The sequence below is a fragment of the Hemitrygon akajei genome, chromosome 10 (genome assembly GCF_048418815.1).
Source record: "Hemitrygon akajei chromosome 10, sHemAka1.3, whole genome shotgun sequence".
Classification (NCBI taxonomy): domain Eukaryota; kingdom Metazoa; phylum Chordata; class Chondrichthyes; order Myliobatiformes; family Dasyatidae; genus Hemitrygon; species Hemitrygon akajei.
Genome location: NC_133133.1, coordinates 158,989,827 through 159,007,843, shown reverse-complemented (window position 1 = coordinate 159,007,843; position 18,017 = coordinate 158,989,827). Strand labels below are relative to the sequence as shown.

At 42.3% G+C, this 18,017-nt stretch overlaps 1 protein-coding gene across 7 annotated transcripts in view; it reads right to left on the bottom strand.

Annotated features, from left to right (window-relative positions):
- LOC140734874 (suppressor of tumorigenicity 7 protein homolog) overlaps positions 1–16,666 on the bottom strand; it is a 191,826-nt gene extending 175,160 nt beyond the window's left edge. For 2 of the 7 annotated variants that reach the window (XM_073059511.1, XM_073059515.1), the window contains exon 1: positions 16,435–16,665. In XM_073059511.1, coding sequence (XP_072915612.1) covers positions 16,435–16,588 — 154 coding nt within the window. In that variant the 5' untranslated portion in view covers positions 16,589–16,665. Of the gene's footprint in view, positions 1–16,434 lie in introns of all 7 variants that reach the window. The other 5 variants (XM_073059516.1, XM_073059512.1, XM_073059510.1 and 2 more) reach the window with 4 other exon arrangements.
- Positions 16,667–18,017: the final 1,351 nt, after the last annotated feature.

Sequence of the window (18,017 nt, the reverse complement as noted above, 5' to 3'; positions counted from 1 at the left end):
CTGTTTTTAAAAAGCTTACCAATCCTCTAACTCTGCGATCATTCTTGCTCTAATTACCACCTACTATCAATAAACCTCATGCTACCATTACCTGGGTGGGGATAGTGGGATGGGCAGTGGTTTGGAGGTGGGGAGAAGAATTGCAGGCTATCTTCTGAAACTACTTCAGCAAGAAAGATTCTGCCACTTTTGATACCTGCAGAGTAAGCACTACACCAGATTTGAAGAAATAACAATTTCCTGGATAATTGTTTGAACACTTCTTCAGATCTAAACTTACAAATTTTCACAGGAAGTAAATTAAAATTTAACATCAGAATTTCCAAAATAAGGTCTTCGGAATATTTCAATTTGTTTGTTACGCAACAACTCACAGCCCGACCTTCCTGTTTGAATTATTTGGTGGATAAATCCCAAATCACAAAGATCCACATCTGTCTGCTATTTGCGGAAACACTGGTAACAGTTGTCCCAATCAGTTGCTTCCAAGTATTATGCAACAAGATAAAGATTTCCATTAAATCTCCCTTCAAGGATATCCCAATTTGCTCTGCCAACTATGGAAGTAGATTTTTAAGTGTATCTATACTTACATTGCCAAATGTAGTTAGCAAGACTAGTAAATCTGTGGATGAAAGGTGAAGATTGCCTAAGGTTACAACAAGATCTATACTGAACTGGGAAACATAGAAACATAGAAAATAGGGCAGGAGTAGGCCATTCGGCCCTTCGAGCCTGCACCGCCATTCAGTATGATCATGGCTGTTCATCCAACTCAGAACCCTGTACCTGCTTTCTCTCCATACCCCCTGATCCCTTTAGCCACAAGGGCCATATCTAACTTCCTCTTAAATATAGCCAATGAACCGGCCTCAACTGTTTCCTGTGGCAGAGGATTCCATAGATGGAATTGAAAGTGGGCAAAGGAATGGTAGGTGAACCAGGGCAGGGCATACACAGTGAATGGACAGTTTTGTCTAACAGGGAGATGTCTGAAAGGCAGTTCCCTGAAAGTGGTAACGTAGGTAGATTGGATGGTGAAGACAATTTATAGTTATGCTTGGTTGGCACTAACTACAAGAATTGTTATGTCACCAATCGTTAGTAACATTGCACTTGAATCTCAGTGTGCAGTCCTGCTCACAATGCTACAGGAAGGATGTGATTAATGTAGGGAAAGTGCAGAGAAGAATGAAGACCTGGGACTGTTTTCTCTGTAGTAAGGAGGCTCAGGAACACCATATAGAGGTTTATGTAATTATGAGAGCTATGGGTCGAATGGATAGTTGCAGTCTTTTTCCCAGTGTCAGGTAGGGCACAGACTTACGGTGACAGACAAAAATTCAAAGCAGGCCTGAGGGGCAACTCGTTCACACAGATGATGGTGGGAATATGAAATGAGCGGCCAGAGGAAGTGGTAGGTGCATTTTCATTCACACCTTAGTGGACAGAACTTATCCAGGCTAAACCCACAGATTAGGGCATGCTATCTCAGATGATGACCCTGATCCTGGGGTTTCAGGGTCCAGTCGTGGCTTTGTTTTTGCATTCATGCTAGTTCTCCGTCTAGCTCCATGTCACAACAGACCACCACCACCACCACCAATAAATTATTGTGATCTCCAAGTGCTGCACCATCTCTCAGGAATATTATTACCTCGAAAATGGCTGAGAAAGAATCGATTTCTTTGTGGTATAACCTCACCCTGCATGCTGCACCACTTTTGAGAGTTACAGATAAACAGATCATCAGATTGCCGGCGAGGAAATGGAAGAAGTAGCAGGGTAGAGGACAAGGGAGAAGAGCAGAGGAGAGCCATTCCTGTTTTAGCAGCTCCAGAACAAGAAAGTAAGTAAAAATGCTGATATAAATAAATAAGTCATCAAAATCCTGTTTCACTCAACCCAGTCACAATCAATAATTACCTGGTGCAACGCTGAGGCAATGAAAGCTGACTGAGATTTTTATAGCAACTGTCAGTCATATTTGATAACATGACAGGGCCTGAAGCCAACTTCTCACCACCATGGAAACTCCTCTCACCAGTAGAAGAGAAACTTCTGCCACATAATTTAAGGCTGTGCAGAGTAACAAACTACACAGAAATGGACAGATGATGATAGGACAGTGTGCAAAGAAATCGGCTTCAAATCCAGACCACTGTTTTAATAAATTACAATTACTGCACACAAAAAAGTGCCTACTGATTGAATGAACTTTGTTCTTTTGTTATATTTTTTTGTCAGTGCCACAAGATTTAGACTGAGTTCTCAGAATGCACACAGTAGTCTCATCACAGCCTGACCAAAGCATGTTAGACACATCGACATTTAAAATAAGCTCTAAACTTCATGCAATTTTTAAAAAATAATGTTTGGTAACTATCCTTTTAACACAGATATGGATGAGCAAATAGCTTTCGAAAGCATAACAAATAAAACAAAATACTGTTTGCAACAAGCAAAAAATGCTGGAGGAACTCAGCAGGCCAGGCAGCATCTATGGAAAAAGAGTACACGGTCGACGTTCTGGGCTGAGAGCTTTCATCAAGACACTAGGGGCAAAATACTGTTTGTCTATTTGGAGTTTTATCTGAATTTGCACAATAAAATCACAACTTGAATTCAGAGACAACCCTGTTCACCCATTCGTTGTGTATTTTCACGAAATACATAGTTTCAACCAATATCCATTAACCAAAACACTTACTCATGTCTAGCCACTTAAACTGACTGTTGCTAACCTATCTTACTGGATGAAGTCCTCAATATTTGACACTCCATCTATTTTAGTATCACATTTTCAAATCTTTAGTACTCCCTGTGCCCAGGTCCAAGTGGTCTACAAGGGGTTATATCACTTTGCCAGCTTTTCAGCTGAACAGGTTGGTGCTTTTATTTTTACACTCCATATGTACCTCTTCCCATTGTACTTTTATCTCATACAATCATTCTATTCCTCTCTTACTCATGCATTTAACTAGCTTCTTCTAAAATACAAGGTCTCATATATTCAAAATATCTTGGAAATGACGTCCTGACTGCTCCAAGAACATAGAATTTCAGTTATGCATAAGTTAACAGCAACATTGAGAAGAGTAATTTCCAGACCAAAAGAACAAACCAAAGTATTAAACACAACTAATATGGAATTCAAAATCCAATGTGGGGACTGCAGTAGACATTATGTTGGCCAAACTGGGAGAAAACTAAGATGGTAACGAGTTAATTTTGTCCTGCTGACATGTAAGAAATTAGCCGTTAAGTTACGCCGCTGGTATCCTTGTCTCACTTGCAGGAGGTGGTAACCTAATTATATTTTGCTTTCAATCATCTAATCGCGCACATTGTTCTGGGTGTCTGAACTTTATTTCTGTTTGAGGTGATCAAATGGTCTTTGTCTCGGACTATCACTGTTGCTGGGCATGTGACTGTGGGGGGTAGCTAAAGAATTGTGTTCTGCATATGTGACAAAGATGGTAAAAAAAACTCTGTATCTCTGTGCTTTGGCAGAGAGACCTCCGTGGCTGACTCTGTGAGAGTACAGAAGCAGGGTTCTCTCTCGTAGCTTGCTACTAATAAAGGTAGAAAAGAATCAACTGTGGTACTTGTTTCATTACATCGGGTTGATCACCGTTGACAAAACTATTCACAAGGACCCACCGTTGACAAAACTATACACAAGGATCAATGGCTGTGAAGCGGCTTGACCAACTCTCCCTAGTCTCAACCCATGAAGATCGAGAAGGGCACAAATTCGACAGGCCATCCGTAAATGTCATGGCACAAGTGAACACGCGGCATGCCAGAGCATTGCTAGAAGCATGGTTTTCCGCAAATAATTCTGTTAACAAGCATGTAGACCTCGATCCTACTTATGAGCTGATGTGGGCAAAATTCCAAGTTACAACGTACAAAGTTCGCCACACAGCCAATCAGTGGAATGAAAAGCATATGTAGGCCCAACATTCAGAGGACACACCACAATCAACAGCGCACTGACAATGTCTCCTCGCATGGTGACATTATCTGCAAGTAAACTGGCAAGATTGCAGAACAACTCAATCCAACCGTCAACCACCCAAGCTACACTTCTTCCAAATTATTACAAAAAAAAGTCTGATTTAGGGACACTTCATATGTAAGAACTGACATTTGGGAGGCCAATAGGATGGACAGGGATGGATTTGCCAGCTGCTACAAGTCTGCAGGCATCTTCTGTCAGGTGGAAATGGGGTCTTCACTTCCCCGACAGCCTGACCACACCATCAGAGGCTGGGTGAAGCAAAGCAGAGCAAGGAGCATTGAACAGACTCACTCACTGAGTCAGTGAGGCTACTGGCAGCTGCTCTTCCCAAGCCTGCTCTCTCTCCCATCACAGATGTTTCTGTGGACCTCCCCCACACATTGTTTTTGTTCATTTTGCGAATTCAGCTTACAAACAACTCTCAGGAACAGAACCCTGTACACAGCCTGGGGAACTGCTTGTACGGCTATGCTATCTGCACCAGACATTCCACAGTCCCATTATTCCTTATGGCTAACAAAACAGGTCTCCTGATCTTCTTACTGGATTTCTGAGTGATAGGGTTCTCCCAAAATGGAAACTAATATGCTGAGAATGAGAACATATGCAGATGCTGGAAATCCAAAGCAACACATATACTGAGGTACTTTTTTACCATCTCAGGCACTACCATCTATGCCATTTGTTCAAATCCTGTACAGTATTTAGAACGTAGAACAGTATGACACAGGAACTCAGCAGAGTTCTTCTGAGTTCCAGCATTTTGTCTATTGCTCCAGATTTCTTGTGACAGTACAGGAACTGGCCCTGGGGCCCACAGTACCCATGCTGGCAACGATTCCAAGCTAAACCAAGCCCATCTACCTACAGGTGATCTATAATCCCTCCATTCCTTTCATGACACAAAGGTTGGGGGTGTTGTGGATAGTGTGGAGGGCTGTCAGAGGTTACAGTGGAACACTGATAGGATGCAAAACTGGGCTGAGAAGTGGCAGATGGAGTTCAACCCAGTTAAGTGTGAGATGGTTCATTTTGGTAGGTCAAATATGATGGCAGAATATAGTATTAATGGTAAGACTTGGCAGTGTGGACGATCAGAAGGATCTGGGGGTCCGAGTCCATAGGACACGCAAAGCTGCTGTGCATTGGTCTTCATCAATCGTGGGTTTGAGTTTAATAGCCGATAGGTAATGTTGCAACTCTATAGGACCCTGGTCAGACCCCTCTTGGAGTACTGTGCTCAGTTCTGGTCACCTCACCACAGGAAGGACGTGGAAACCATAGAAAGGGTGCAGAGGAGGTTTACAAGGATGTTACCTGGATTGGGGAGCATGCCTTATGAGAATAGGTTGAGTGAACTCGGCCTTTTCTCCTTGGAGCATCGGAGGATGAGAGGTGACCTGATAGAGGTGTACAAGATGATGAGAGGCATTGATCGTGTGGATAGTCAGAGGCTTTTCCCCAGGGCTGAAATGGCTAGCATGAGAGGGCACAGTTTTAAGGTGCTTGGAAGTAGGTACAGAGGGGATGTCAGGGGTAAGTTTTTTTACACAGAGAGTGGTGACTGCATGGAATGGGCTGCCGACGATGGTGATGGAGGCAGATATGATAGGGTCTTTTAAGAGACTCCTGGATAGGTACATGGAGCTTAGAAAAAATAGAGGGCTATGGGTAACCCTAGGTAATTTCTAAGGTAAGGACATGGGTGTTTGATGTTTTCTTTGAACCTGTTCCATGGTGTTTCTTTGTTTCACGGCTGACTGTAGGAAGACGAATCTCAGGGTGGTATACTGCATACATACTTTGATAATAAATATACTTTGAATGTTTGAATCTTAATATCTCCTGACAAGCGAATCTATATTCTTTTTTCAACAGTCTGGTTGAGATTCTCACTTTAACCCAATACCTCAGGTTGTTTTAGAGTTAAGGCTTCTTTCTTCCAGAACTGTAAGAATTGGAAGTTCTAAATATCTAATATATATATATATATATATATATATATATACATATATATATATACATATATATATATATAAAATCAGTACAGTTCAGTATATCTAAAGGAAATAAAGATTCAAAGATTGAAAGAAATGACCCACTAAAGACAGCATGCAATCAGGACTCTTGCTTCATTTTTTAAATACTGTCGGTGTTCTGTGTAACCTTCTCACTGTAGGCTTATAATGAAGTAGCTGTTACTGTGAATATGAGCTAACAGCAACATAACTCAATAATGCATGGGAATAGCAATGAAAGAGGTCATTTCCATTAAATAAAAATGTCTAGGGTATATATGATTTGGGTAAATCAATCATAAAAGTTTCAATTAACCTTCCAAAGGAAAATGAAGGCAATTACTTGTATGAACACTTACACGCACATGCAAATTTACCATTCACCAGGAATCAATAATTTAACTCACACCAGCTCAAAATTGTATTGACAAATATTTTAAACTACAACAAACACAATAACAGTATATAATACAAAAGAAAAGGACCATTATAGACTATATATATATATATAGTCTATAATGTACACATAAACATTAGAGTTCATTGGTGCACAATCAATCCAGTTTGCTTCACTTCATTTACTCGATGGTAATGGTACTGAAATGGCTTTGCCTGAAAAGCCAGTCCAATTGAAATATAAATAAATATCCTCGCCACAGTCAAGGAACAAGACGTTGAACTTTCTCCAATGTTGTGTGCTAACTAGCTAACTAAAGGTTATCTGCACATTCTTCGTGAGACCACTGACTGCATGAGGATTTTCCTACAGCGGTATCTGTCCTTCCATACGGGCACTTCACCATGTTCATCTGCTACATTCGCTGTCCGCTTCCTTTCTCCTTCATCAGTCCCCCACTCTCCCTAGAAAAGTGGCTCCCCCATTCTTTTCCCTGCGCTCTCTAGAATGTTCCCAAGACAAATCCAATTGGCTAATTCAACAAGTCTAACTTATCAATCAACTGAATTTTAATTTTAAACAGCAAAAATGAAATACTCGATTGTATAATGTAATTAAAGGAACATTTATTGCATTTTGAGAAAGTCTGCAGAAAATAAAATACCCAACAACATAACTGTATTAATAAAATAAAGCATGGTCTTAAAACAGGGTATACATTTGTAACTAAACTTCTCCTACTTTGCTTTCTCCTTCCTTCATAATGCAAATTTAATTTCATTCTTGGGCATGATTTGTATCATGAAGGGGGAAAGTTAAAAACTGATGATTATGAAAATGCATTGTGGATGAATCATCCTCTGAAACACCTCATGACTGAAGCCTTGCCAGAGGACTTGCAAATGATAAGTTAAGGTCATCACCTTCAAACTAGATAGGATTTCCTTTAATTCACTGCAGTCACCAACTGATAAACAGCCTTTTATGGAGGTTTAATTTTATTTGTGATCCCAGTTTGATTAAAGTGGGAAGAAAGACAGGATCAGCAGAAAATATTTCACTTTCAAGCATTATAACTCAGCAGCCACGGAGTGGCTGGGTAAAGTTTCAAAAGGATGCCTGCATCTATTTGAAAGTACAAGATTCTGAGTGAGACAAGAAAAGGGACAAATGGGAAATATTACTAACACCAGAGAGTCTGCAGATGCTGGAAATGCAAAGTGACTCACAGAAGATGCTGGAGGAATTCATTTGGTTAGTCCACTGGAAAACTTGTCTATTAACTGGGTGACACACACCAAATGCTGGAGCAACTCAACAGGTCAGGCAGCATCCATGGAAAAGAAAAAACAGTCGACATTTCTGGCCAAGACCCTTCTTCAGGACTGAGAAGGAAGGGGGAAGATGCCAGAATAAAAAAGGTGGGGAAGGTGAAAGAGGCTAGCTGGGAGGTGATTTGTGAAGCCGGGTTGGTGGGAAAGGTCAAGGGCTGAAAAGAGAGATTCTGATAGAAGAGGAGAGTGGACCATAGAAGGAAGCTGAGAAGCAGCAATTCAAGGGTAGTAATCTTGGGGTTACTGCCTGTGCCACTCAACAGTGAGGATAGGAATAGAATTAGGTGGCAGTAAACACGTAGCTGAAGAATTGAGGCGGGGGCAGGGATTCAGATTTCTGGATAATTGGGGCCTCTTATGGGGCAGGTGTGACCTGTACAAAAGGGAGGGGTTGCATTTGAATCCGAGGGGGGGGGACGAATACTTTTCTGGTCAAGTGTACTAGAGAGAGGTTGCTGAAGAGATAACGGATGCATTGGTTATGATCCTTCAAGAATCACTTGATTCTGGCATGGTCCTGGACAACCGGAAGATTGCAAAAATGTTACTCCACTCTTTAAGAAGGGAGAAAAGTAAAAGAAAGGAAATTATAGGCCAGTTAGCCTAACCTCAGTGGCTGGAAAGGTGTTAAGAGTCTATTATTAAGGATGAGATTTCAGGGTACTTGGGAGACTAATGATAAAATAAATCAAAGTCAGCATGGTTCCTGTAAAGGGAAATCTTACCTGACAAATCTATTAGAGTTCTTCGAGGAAGTAACAAGCAGGGTGAACAAAGGAGAGGCAGTGGATTTCATTTAATTGGATTTTCAGAAGGCATTTAATAAGGTGCCACACACGAGGATGTTTAATAAGATAAAATCCTATGGCATTACAGGAAAGATACTGACATAGATAGAGGAATGGCTGACAGGCAGGAGGCAGCAAGTGAGGATAATGGGGGCCTTTTCTGATTGGCTGCCAATGTCTAGTGGTGTTCCTCAGGGGTCACTACTTCAGTATTGGGACTGCTACTTTTCACATTGTCAGTGATTTGGATAATGGTATCGATGGCTTTGTGGCAAAGTTTGCGGATGATAAGAAGATAGGTGGAGGGGTAGGAATCAATGCAATTGCAGCAGGACTTAGACAAGTTGGAAGAATGGGCAAAAAAAGTTCAGACAACACACACAAAATGCTGGTGGAACGCAGCAGGCCAGACAGCATCTATAGGAAGAAGTACAGTCGATGTTTCGGGCCGAGACCCTTTGTCAGTGTTAGGAAATGTATGGTAATGTATTTTGGTAAAAGGAACAATATTCCAGATATTATCTAAATGGGGAGAAGTTTCAAACATCAGAAGTGCTGAGGGACTTGGGAGTTCTCCTGCAAGACTCCCAGAAAGTTAATTTACAGGTTGCGTCTTTGGTAAAGAAGGCAAACGCGATGCTGGCATTTATTTCAAGAGGAATAGAATATAAAAGCAAGGAGAAAATGCTGAGGCTTTATAAGACATTAGTCAGGCTGCACTTGGAGTATTGTCAACAGTTCTGAGCCACATATCTCAGAAAGGATGTGGCATCATTGGGGAGAGTCCAGAAGAGGTTCACGAGGATGATTCTGGGAATGAATGTATGAGGAGCGTTTGGCAGCTTTGGGCCTGTACTCACTGGAATTTAGAAGAATGCGTGGGGATCTTACTGAAACCTACTGAATGTTGAAAGGACTAGATAGAGTGGATGTAGAGAGGATGTTTCCTCTGGTGGGGGCATCCAGAACTAGAGGACACAGCCTCAAAATTGAGGGTGACCTTTTAGAACAGAGGTAAGTAGGAATTTTTTTTTAGCTAGAGCAGTGAATCTGTGGAATGTTCTGCCACAGACTGCAATGGGGGCCAAGTCTGTGGGTATATTTAAGGTGCGGGTTGATCGTTTCCTGATCAGTCAAAGATAATGATGAGAAGGCAGGTATATGGGGTTCAGGATCAGCCATGATGGAATGGCAGAGCAGACTCGATGGGCAGAATGGCCTAATTCTGCTCCTATGTCATACAGTCTTATAAACTCTAAAGGGAGGGGGAGGGGACCCAGGGGGAAGTAATAGGCAGGTGAGAAGAAGTAAAAGTTCAGATTGGGAAATGGGGGGGTGCGAGTAATTTATTACAAGAAGGAGAAATTGATATTCATGCCATTATGATGGAGACTACCCCGTCAGAATATAACATGTCGCTCCTTATATTAAGAAATATGTTTCTTACATATATGTGAGTTAGCTCAAAGGCAGCTTAATAAAGAGAACTGTTTAAATAGAAATTATGTCAAAGATGTTTAGTAGCTACTGTTTATACATAAGTTTATAAAGCTTAATCATAACAATGTTTGAGTTATTTCCTGGTTTTATTTCAAAGTGTGTATGCAGCTTTTTTAAAAAAGGGGAACAGGTATGTAATCCAAGCCTCTACCCTGCGCCCATAAATGGGCCTTCTCGGCAAGAGAGAAGCAAAACACAGATTAAGAAGCTGGGGTTTGCCTAAAACACTGAGCAACTTTCAATCTGATATGGTGCCCTAAACCCATCACTTTAATCCAACTTCAAGCTCTTTTCTCTGACCATTACATCATCCTAATAATTCTCAATGTAAGCACCTCATCTACTGTTTTGGTACATCATCAGAGCTTGGACTGAATTTGAAATTTTCAGATAGACAGCCCAATTTTGATGTAACATTATCAGCCAATAATGTTAACTCAGTTTTATTCCCTCACAGTTGCTACCTGATTTGCTAGACTTTACTAGCATTCTCCTTTATTTTTGGATCTTCAGCAACTACTCTTTTTGGTACCTCACTGTTCCTGCATTCTCCATTTTCCCCAAATTTACACCTACAAACAGACCAGCTGCCATTAATAAGTCTTCACAAAACTCTCGCTGCTAATGTCGATCAATGCCACCAGGTTCAAGAACAGTTACTATCCCTCAATCATCAGGCTCCTGAACAAAAGGGGATAGCTACACTCTTTAAGGATTATTTTTTCTTGTTATTTCATGCTCGTTATTTATTGCTATTTATTTATATCTGCATTTGTTTGTGACTAATGCGACTTCCCTGCTGTCCTTTCCATCTCCCCACCCCAAAGCACCCTAAAATATATTGTTCTGATAACATCACTGACGAGACCATTAACATCATTTTTTCTCCACAGATGCTGCTTATTCAGCCATGTATTTCCACCATTTTGCATTTTTACTTCAGATCCCTTGCATTTTCAGCAGTTTGCTTTTTGTTTACTACCAATAACACTGTTCAGTTTATAAACTGTAAACAAGCTCTATTTTTTGTCTCTCAAACTCCAGAAGAACTTCAATTTAACAAAACCCTTGAGAATTTTTTCATAAAAATGGAAAATATTGGAAAATGCTTAGCAAATCATATTCAGCTGTGGAAAGAGAAGTTATGCTCTAGATTGAAGCTGTGCTCTTTTCTCTCTGTTGCCATCAGGTAGAAGGTGTATGAGCCTCAGGACTTGCACCACCAGGTTCAAGGACAGCTACTATCCCTCAATCATCAGGCTCTTTAATAAAAGGGGATAGCTACACTTTTTAAGGATTCTTTTGTTATTTCATCCTTGTTATTTATTGCTATTTATTTATATCTGCATTTGTTTGTAGTCCATTCATCCTGTTTACAGTTACTGTTCTATAGATTTGCTAAGTATGCACACAGGAAAGAGAATCTCAGGGCTGTATGTGGTGACGTGGATGTACTCTGATAATAAACTTTATTTTGACTTTTTCATCATCATCATCCTCACCATGTGCCAAGTCTCTGCCACATCACTTGCTGTAATTTGACCTGTTCTCTGTTTTTCTTACTGGACCTGGCAGATTCCAGAAAACAAGTACATACGATCCGAGAAACAGAAACAGACTAATTTCCTACATATCTGTGCTGTAGCCTCAGGGGTTAGTGCTGAGCACATTGCTGTTTGTCATCTACATCAGCAAGTTGGTTAGTAAGTTTGCAGATGGCACCATAATAGATGGTAGAGTGGGCATTGAAGAAGGTTGTCAAAAATTAGAGGGTGATCTTGATCAGCTGAGAAAGCGGGCCAAGAAATGGCAAATTGCGTTTAGACAACTTCAAGCGGTTGTATTTTGGGAAGTTAAATCCAAGTAGGGCTTTCACAGCAAGGCCGAAGAAGCATTGTAGAATAGTGGGGCCTTGGGGTACAAGTACATAGTTCACTGAAAAGTGGAGTCACAGGCAGAAGGCTTTTGGCAGGGCAATGAGTATAAAAGTTGGGAGCTCATAGTGCAGTTGTACAGGATGGTGATGAGACCTCACTTTGAGTATTGTGTTCAGTTTTGGTCACTCTGCTGTAGGAAAGATGTTATTAAACTGAAAACAGTGTCCAAGTTTTAAAAGGATACAGTCTGAACTTGAGGGACTGTGTTATAGGGGGAGGGTGAACCAACTAAGAATTTATTCCTTAGAACGTAGGACAATAATTGCTGATCTTATAGAGATATATAAAATCATGAGGGACATAGATCGAGTAAGTGCACTCAGTCTTTTTCCCTAAGTTGGATTATCAAGAGCTAGAGAGCACACGTCTGAAGTGAGAAGTGAAAAATTTAATAGGAACTTGAGCAGCAACTTTTTTTTTTAACACAAAGGGTGATATTTTTATGGAATGAACTGCCAGAGGAAGTGGTTAAGGCAGATACAATAACAACTTTTAAAAGACAGTTGGACACGTACATGCATAGGAAATGTTTAGAATGCTAGGGGCAAACACCTTCTAAATCTTTATAATCGTCCTTCATTACGCTCTACGTCAAGCTACCAAAGATCATGACAAGCTTGGTTTTACCATAAAACCAGGACGAACCAAAAGGGTCAGACCAGTTACGCTCACAGATCTCGATTTTGCAGATGGCACAGTCCAGCTCTCTGACCAGATAGAGGAAGCACAGCAGCTACTTACAAAAGTGGAAATTGAGTGCAATAAAGTTGGACTTCACCTAAACGCTAAAAAGACAGAATACATGGCATTCAACTGCGACGAAGGTACTCTCAAGACCGTAAAGAATGATACCATTAAGAAAGTATTTGACTTCAAGTACCTCGGGTCAAGAATGATGGGTTCGGAGAAGAACATAAAGATACGGAAGGCACTGGCGTGGAGGGCAATGAACAGCATGAAGGAAATCTGGAGGTTGAATTTGACCAGAGAGCTCAAAAAGAGGATCTTCATAGAGTCCATTCTCACATACGGATGCGAGACGTGGACACTCACCAAGGCCATGTGAAAGTCACTAGATGGTTGCTAGACACGAATGCTCTGGATGGCTCTTGACACGAGTTGGCATCAGCACACAATGAACATCCAGCTCTATGATGACCTACTGATGCTCACTACTAAAATCGAGGCAAGAAGACTGCAACTAGCCGGGCACTGTCTACGCCACCCTGAGCTACTTGCCAGCCCAGTCATCACATGGGAGCCCAAGCATGGGAGGATGAACCCTAGACGCCCTCCCAAGACTATGGTCAACACGCTCCTAGAAGATAGCGACGCAGCTAATGTAGGTGAACTGAACACACTGATGAGGGAGAGGGAGAGGGAGAGGGAGGAGTGGAGAGTCCATCATCGTGCCCGATGCCGGCCCCCTAGGCCTGAGTCGACGTAGTAGTAGTAGTAGGCAAACACTGGTAAATGGAACTAGAGTGGATGGAGCATTTTAATGGATTTTTTTCAAGTCAGAATACCAAGAAATGGAGCCATACAGTATGGAAATGGGCCCTTTGGCCCAACTGATCCACAACATCCAAGTTTATTTATTTATTTAAATTTTGGACGTCGTGGACCAGTCCGGCGAAAGGGCCCGTGTCCGTGATATATGGCTCAATGACTCCATTCCTTGGGATTCTAATGTGAAAAAAATCTGTCAAACTCAATCTTGAACATCTCAAATGACCAGGAACGCACATGGAAAAAGATAAAAGAAGAGATACTTGAAAGCATGTCTGAAAATATGTGCTTTATAAAAGCAAACAAAAAAATATCGGGGGTAAACTGCAAAAGGCAAAGCTGAAATGATGGAAGTTATTTCAATAAATAGCAGAGTGGCAGCACATTAAGTAAGGACTGGTATTTCAGATGTACAGAATGATGAATTCAAAGGGATTGAAGACCCCCAAACCGCAAGAAAAAAAGGGAGTCATAAGGAAAGTAGGGCCACTAGGAATTCATAAATGAGTTTTTACTCTGAAGGGAATACACAAAGAACAGGAGGCAATAAGTGATGAGAAGTGAAGCCAACACATAAGCAGCAAAGTTTCAAATGAATTAGCTCTTGTGCACGGCAAACTTCAGAGTGGAGAGTAATTAAATCTACAAATAAAGTGGCGAGATGTGCAGTGATTCTGGGAATAAAGCAGACACTTGCAGTGCCGCAGTTATGAACAGAACAGGAGTGAATATGATTTTTGAAGCTTATTTTGTGATTGAACAATAAATACGTTGAGGTTTTGGACCAGCTTATTTCATCTGAGCAAGCAGTTGAGGCAGAGTAATAAACTATTACCTTAAAATGCTTCTGCTAAAAAAAATCATGAATTTTTTTCATTCCACATAAATTGCACAAGAAACCCACTAATGTGTATAATTAAACATTTTTCTTACTGCTGCGTTTCCCTCTGCTAACATGCAGTTGGAACCCGCCATTTACCAATTGTTTGCTTTTTTGTAAATAGTGAACTTAAGCCAATCAAAACTTTCAGTTACTTACATTTTCCTGTATTCCCAGAGCTGTTTAGTACGGGGATTTTGGCCCTGATATTTTGCAATCTAGCTATGTGAAATCTCTGTAGCCCACACCACCAGCTAACCAGGCTTGCCCACAATCTCAGTAACAGCCAGGTTTGCTCAGACACACATGAACTCCGGCCCAGTGTCTGTGAGTAAAGGAGATAGAGCTAGACGGCAATAACCTCCATTAGAAGCAAAAAATAATATGACTGACAAAGCAAGAAAATATAGTGAGAAGAACATTTGGGAGTAAAAGTCTTAAACATGGAGATGACTGAATTGCAAAAACAAAGAGGAGAATTGTAGAATTGGTTTAAAAAAATGACAAAAGTTACTGCTTTATGCAGGTAAATAAGGCCAAAGATCAAATAGTGCACAGCTTTAAAATGTTCTATTCCAAACAGCTGCCCCCACTACAGGTTTCAAAAATCATTTCCAGCCCACCGCAAAGGCTACCAAAGAAATACGCATTTAATGATATGGAACAAGTTATCTTAAAAATTCAAGTTATTTAAAGCCAAGTTTCAATCAATCCTGAACTTAAAGGCAAGCATTTAAAAGTAGCAATCACAAAGGACACTGACATTCAGAGTCTCTCCCTCTCACTCCCCACCAGTTCTAGATGTGTATAAAATATAAGTTTTTGCGGAGCAAACAAAGATTCCGATTCCACATTAACTTTCTGCACGGTCTTGATTTTAATCTTGAAAGGCCAGCTCCGGCATGGGGATTACGTTGGACGTTCAGAAAGTCATTAAAATCTCCAGCACTGTACCAGTGAATCCTGAAGCGGTCTTCAGGAAGGCATGTGGGACTGTCATGGGGAGAGAGGAGGTTAAAGAAGAGAAGAGAGGTGTGAAGATGGAGGAAGTGGAAAAGGATATGGGGGAGGTGGGCATGTGTGGCAATGTACAGAGGATGGGGAGGATGCAGGGGGGTAAGAATGATGGGGCAGGAGAGTGAAGAGACGGTGGGAGCAATGGATCAGGATCAGAGATGAGGGGGAAGATGGAAGATGATATATTGGGAATACTGGAGTGGATCTGGGAACCACTGAACGTTTTCAGCCAGACAGAGTAAGTGCACCCTGATTACAGATTGTTTGGGAGAGTATCAGGAACATGGGAACCTTGCTTTGGTAGTGAATTGAGTTACCTTTTTCAAGAGGGAGACACCTTGAAGTTGACAGACAGTGGTATGGGGGAAGGGAGAGGTGGACATGGTACTAGGGCAGTGACGTGGGAAACGGTTAGGTGTGATGGGCAAGTATGGGACCTTGTGGGGGTAGGGTAAGTGGGTATCCTACCTGGGACTGTGTTGGGACTTTGCTGGGGTGGGATATATATGGGGTCCACCCCTCAGTTTACATCGACCCAAAGCTTGATGAGTGGGGAATACACTGGGGTCCCTGCCTGAAGGTGGGGTGGGTTTAGGGACCCGAGGAGGGAGGTGGATTGCGATCCCTATTTGTACAAAGGGAGGGACTGAGTTTCTGGTTGCAGGATGGGGAATGTCTGGGGACTAGTGAGGGAAGGCATCTAACGTGAAGAGGGCTAAAAGGCATACTGCAGGAGAGGGGGGCGAGTTGGCCTGGGTGGGCTCCGGAACCTTGTTGAAGAGCTGGAAGGGTGTTGTTATGCACAGCCGGGGTTTTCACTTCAGTTTTGTTTTACAAAATGTCAAGCGGTGCGGAACTGACCAGGGAGGGGGTGCGGTGGAGCGAACGCGGGCCGGATCCCGTTGCCTGTCCGAGACCCGGTTCCACTCCCGGGGACGTGGCTTCACTTCCCTCCCTCCCGAACCGCAGAAGTTTGAACTTTCCACTGCTGGCGCCCGTTTCCCCCCTCGCCGCCACCTCACCTCACCTGTGCTCAGATTGTCGCTGATCTTCAGGGGAACCCGCAAGATGTAAACGAGGAAAAGCATCAGGAAAAACCACAACGTCCACAGGTAGGTCCAGGACCAGACGATGCACGATTTGAGTTGCTCGGCCAGGCTGCTGCTGCCGACTTCAGCCATGTTTCAAGGGCTGTCACATCGGAGACTCCAGTGTATTGTGGGATCAGCGCTTCCTCCAGCCCAATGCCCCAGAGCGACACGGAGCTCGACAGCGGGGCAACAAGCGTTCTGGCGTGGAGCAGAGGGGGCATTTATTGGAGAAAGAGAGAGAGAGAGACTGCAGAAGCAATGTGCACAGAGAAAGAGAGGGGGGGGGAGAGAGAGAGAGAGAGAGAAAACCAGTACTGTGAAATATAAAGCAGGAGAGCACGTAAGGAAAGAGAATGCAGGAGGCAGAAGGGAATATACAACGGAAAAGTGAAAGAACAAGAGGACCTGACCGGAGAGGAAGAGGGAGAATAGGTGGACACACATAGATGGGGCAAAAAGGCTTGTGCAGAGATCCAGGACACGGATGCAGGGCATGCAAGGAGAGACAGCGGATTACCAAACCAAAAATGATAGAGTCACAGAGATAGAGCAAAGAAAGACTCTTTAGCTCATCTGATCCACGCTAAACATCATTAACCCATTTACACTAATCCTACATTAACGCATTGTTTTTGCTCTCCCCACATTTCCCTCTGTTCCCTGCAGATTCTACCCCTCACCTGCACATTCGGGGGGCAACTTACAGTGCCCAGTAACCTACCAGTCTCACGTCGAGATGTGAGAGAAGACTGGTGGCCAGAGGGAGAATGGGCACACTCCACACAGACAGCATCCGAGGTCAGATCTCTGGTGCTGAAGGGCGGCAGCGTTACCAGCTGCAACTCTGTGGCACCCAGATGATTTTTGCAGGACGCCCCAAAATCTTTTCGCCATCTGTAAGACACATTGGGAGCAAAGAGAAACACCCTCCATTTGCCTCAATGAGTGCAGCGTCAACACCAATCAACAATACCCAGGTAAAAGCACACTGCTTGATCAACACAGGATCCACCACTTTCAACTTTTATTCTCTACTACTGTGGCTACAGTGTACAGCATCTACAAAATGCACAGCAGTTACTGACCTTTGTTAGTCTGACAGCACCAGCATGAAGATCAAAAATGCAAATACATGGGGACACTACCTTTAACAAATTTCTCTCCAAGCCGCAAGCCATTCTGACTGGAAATATATTATTGTTCCTTCATCAGTGCAGTCTGAACCCTGGTAATACCTACCAATAACATCGTGGGGCTCCCTTCATCAGAAAATAACCATCCATTTATAAAACAGACTGACCACTGTTTCTTAAGGGCAACTAGAGATGGGTAACAAATGATGGACTTGCATACATTTATTTTAAAAGTATTGCATTAATGTAATCACCTGCCTGTTAAACAGCTGGCAGTTAGGACAGCGATAAAGATCCTCTGTCTCTGTCTGTCCTTGGCTATCTTCTCTATTTTGCCCCAGGTGAGGTCCAGGGTCCTCATTTCAGCCCCTACGGTACAGCATCTT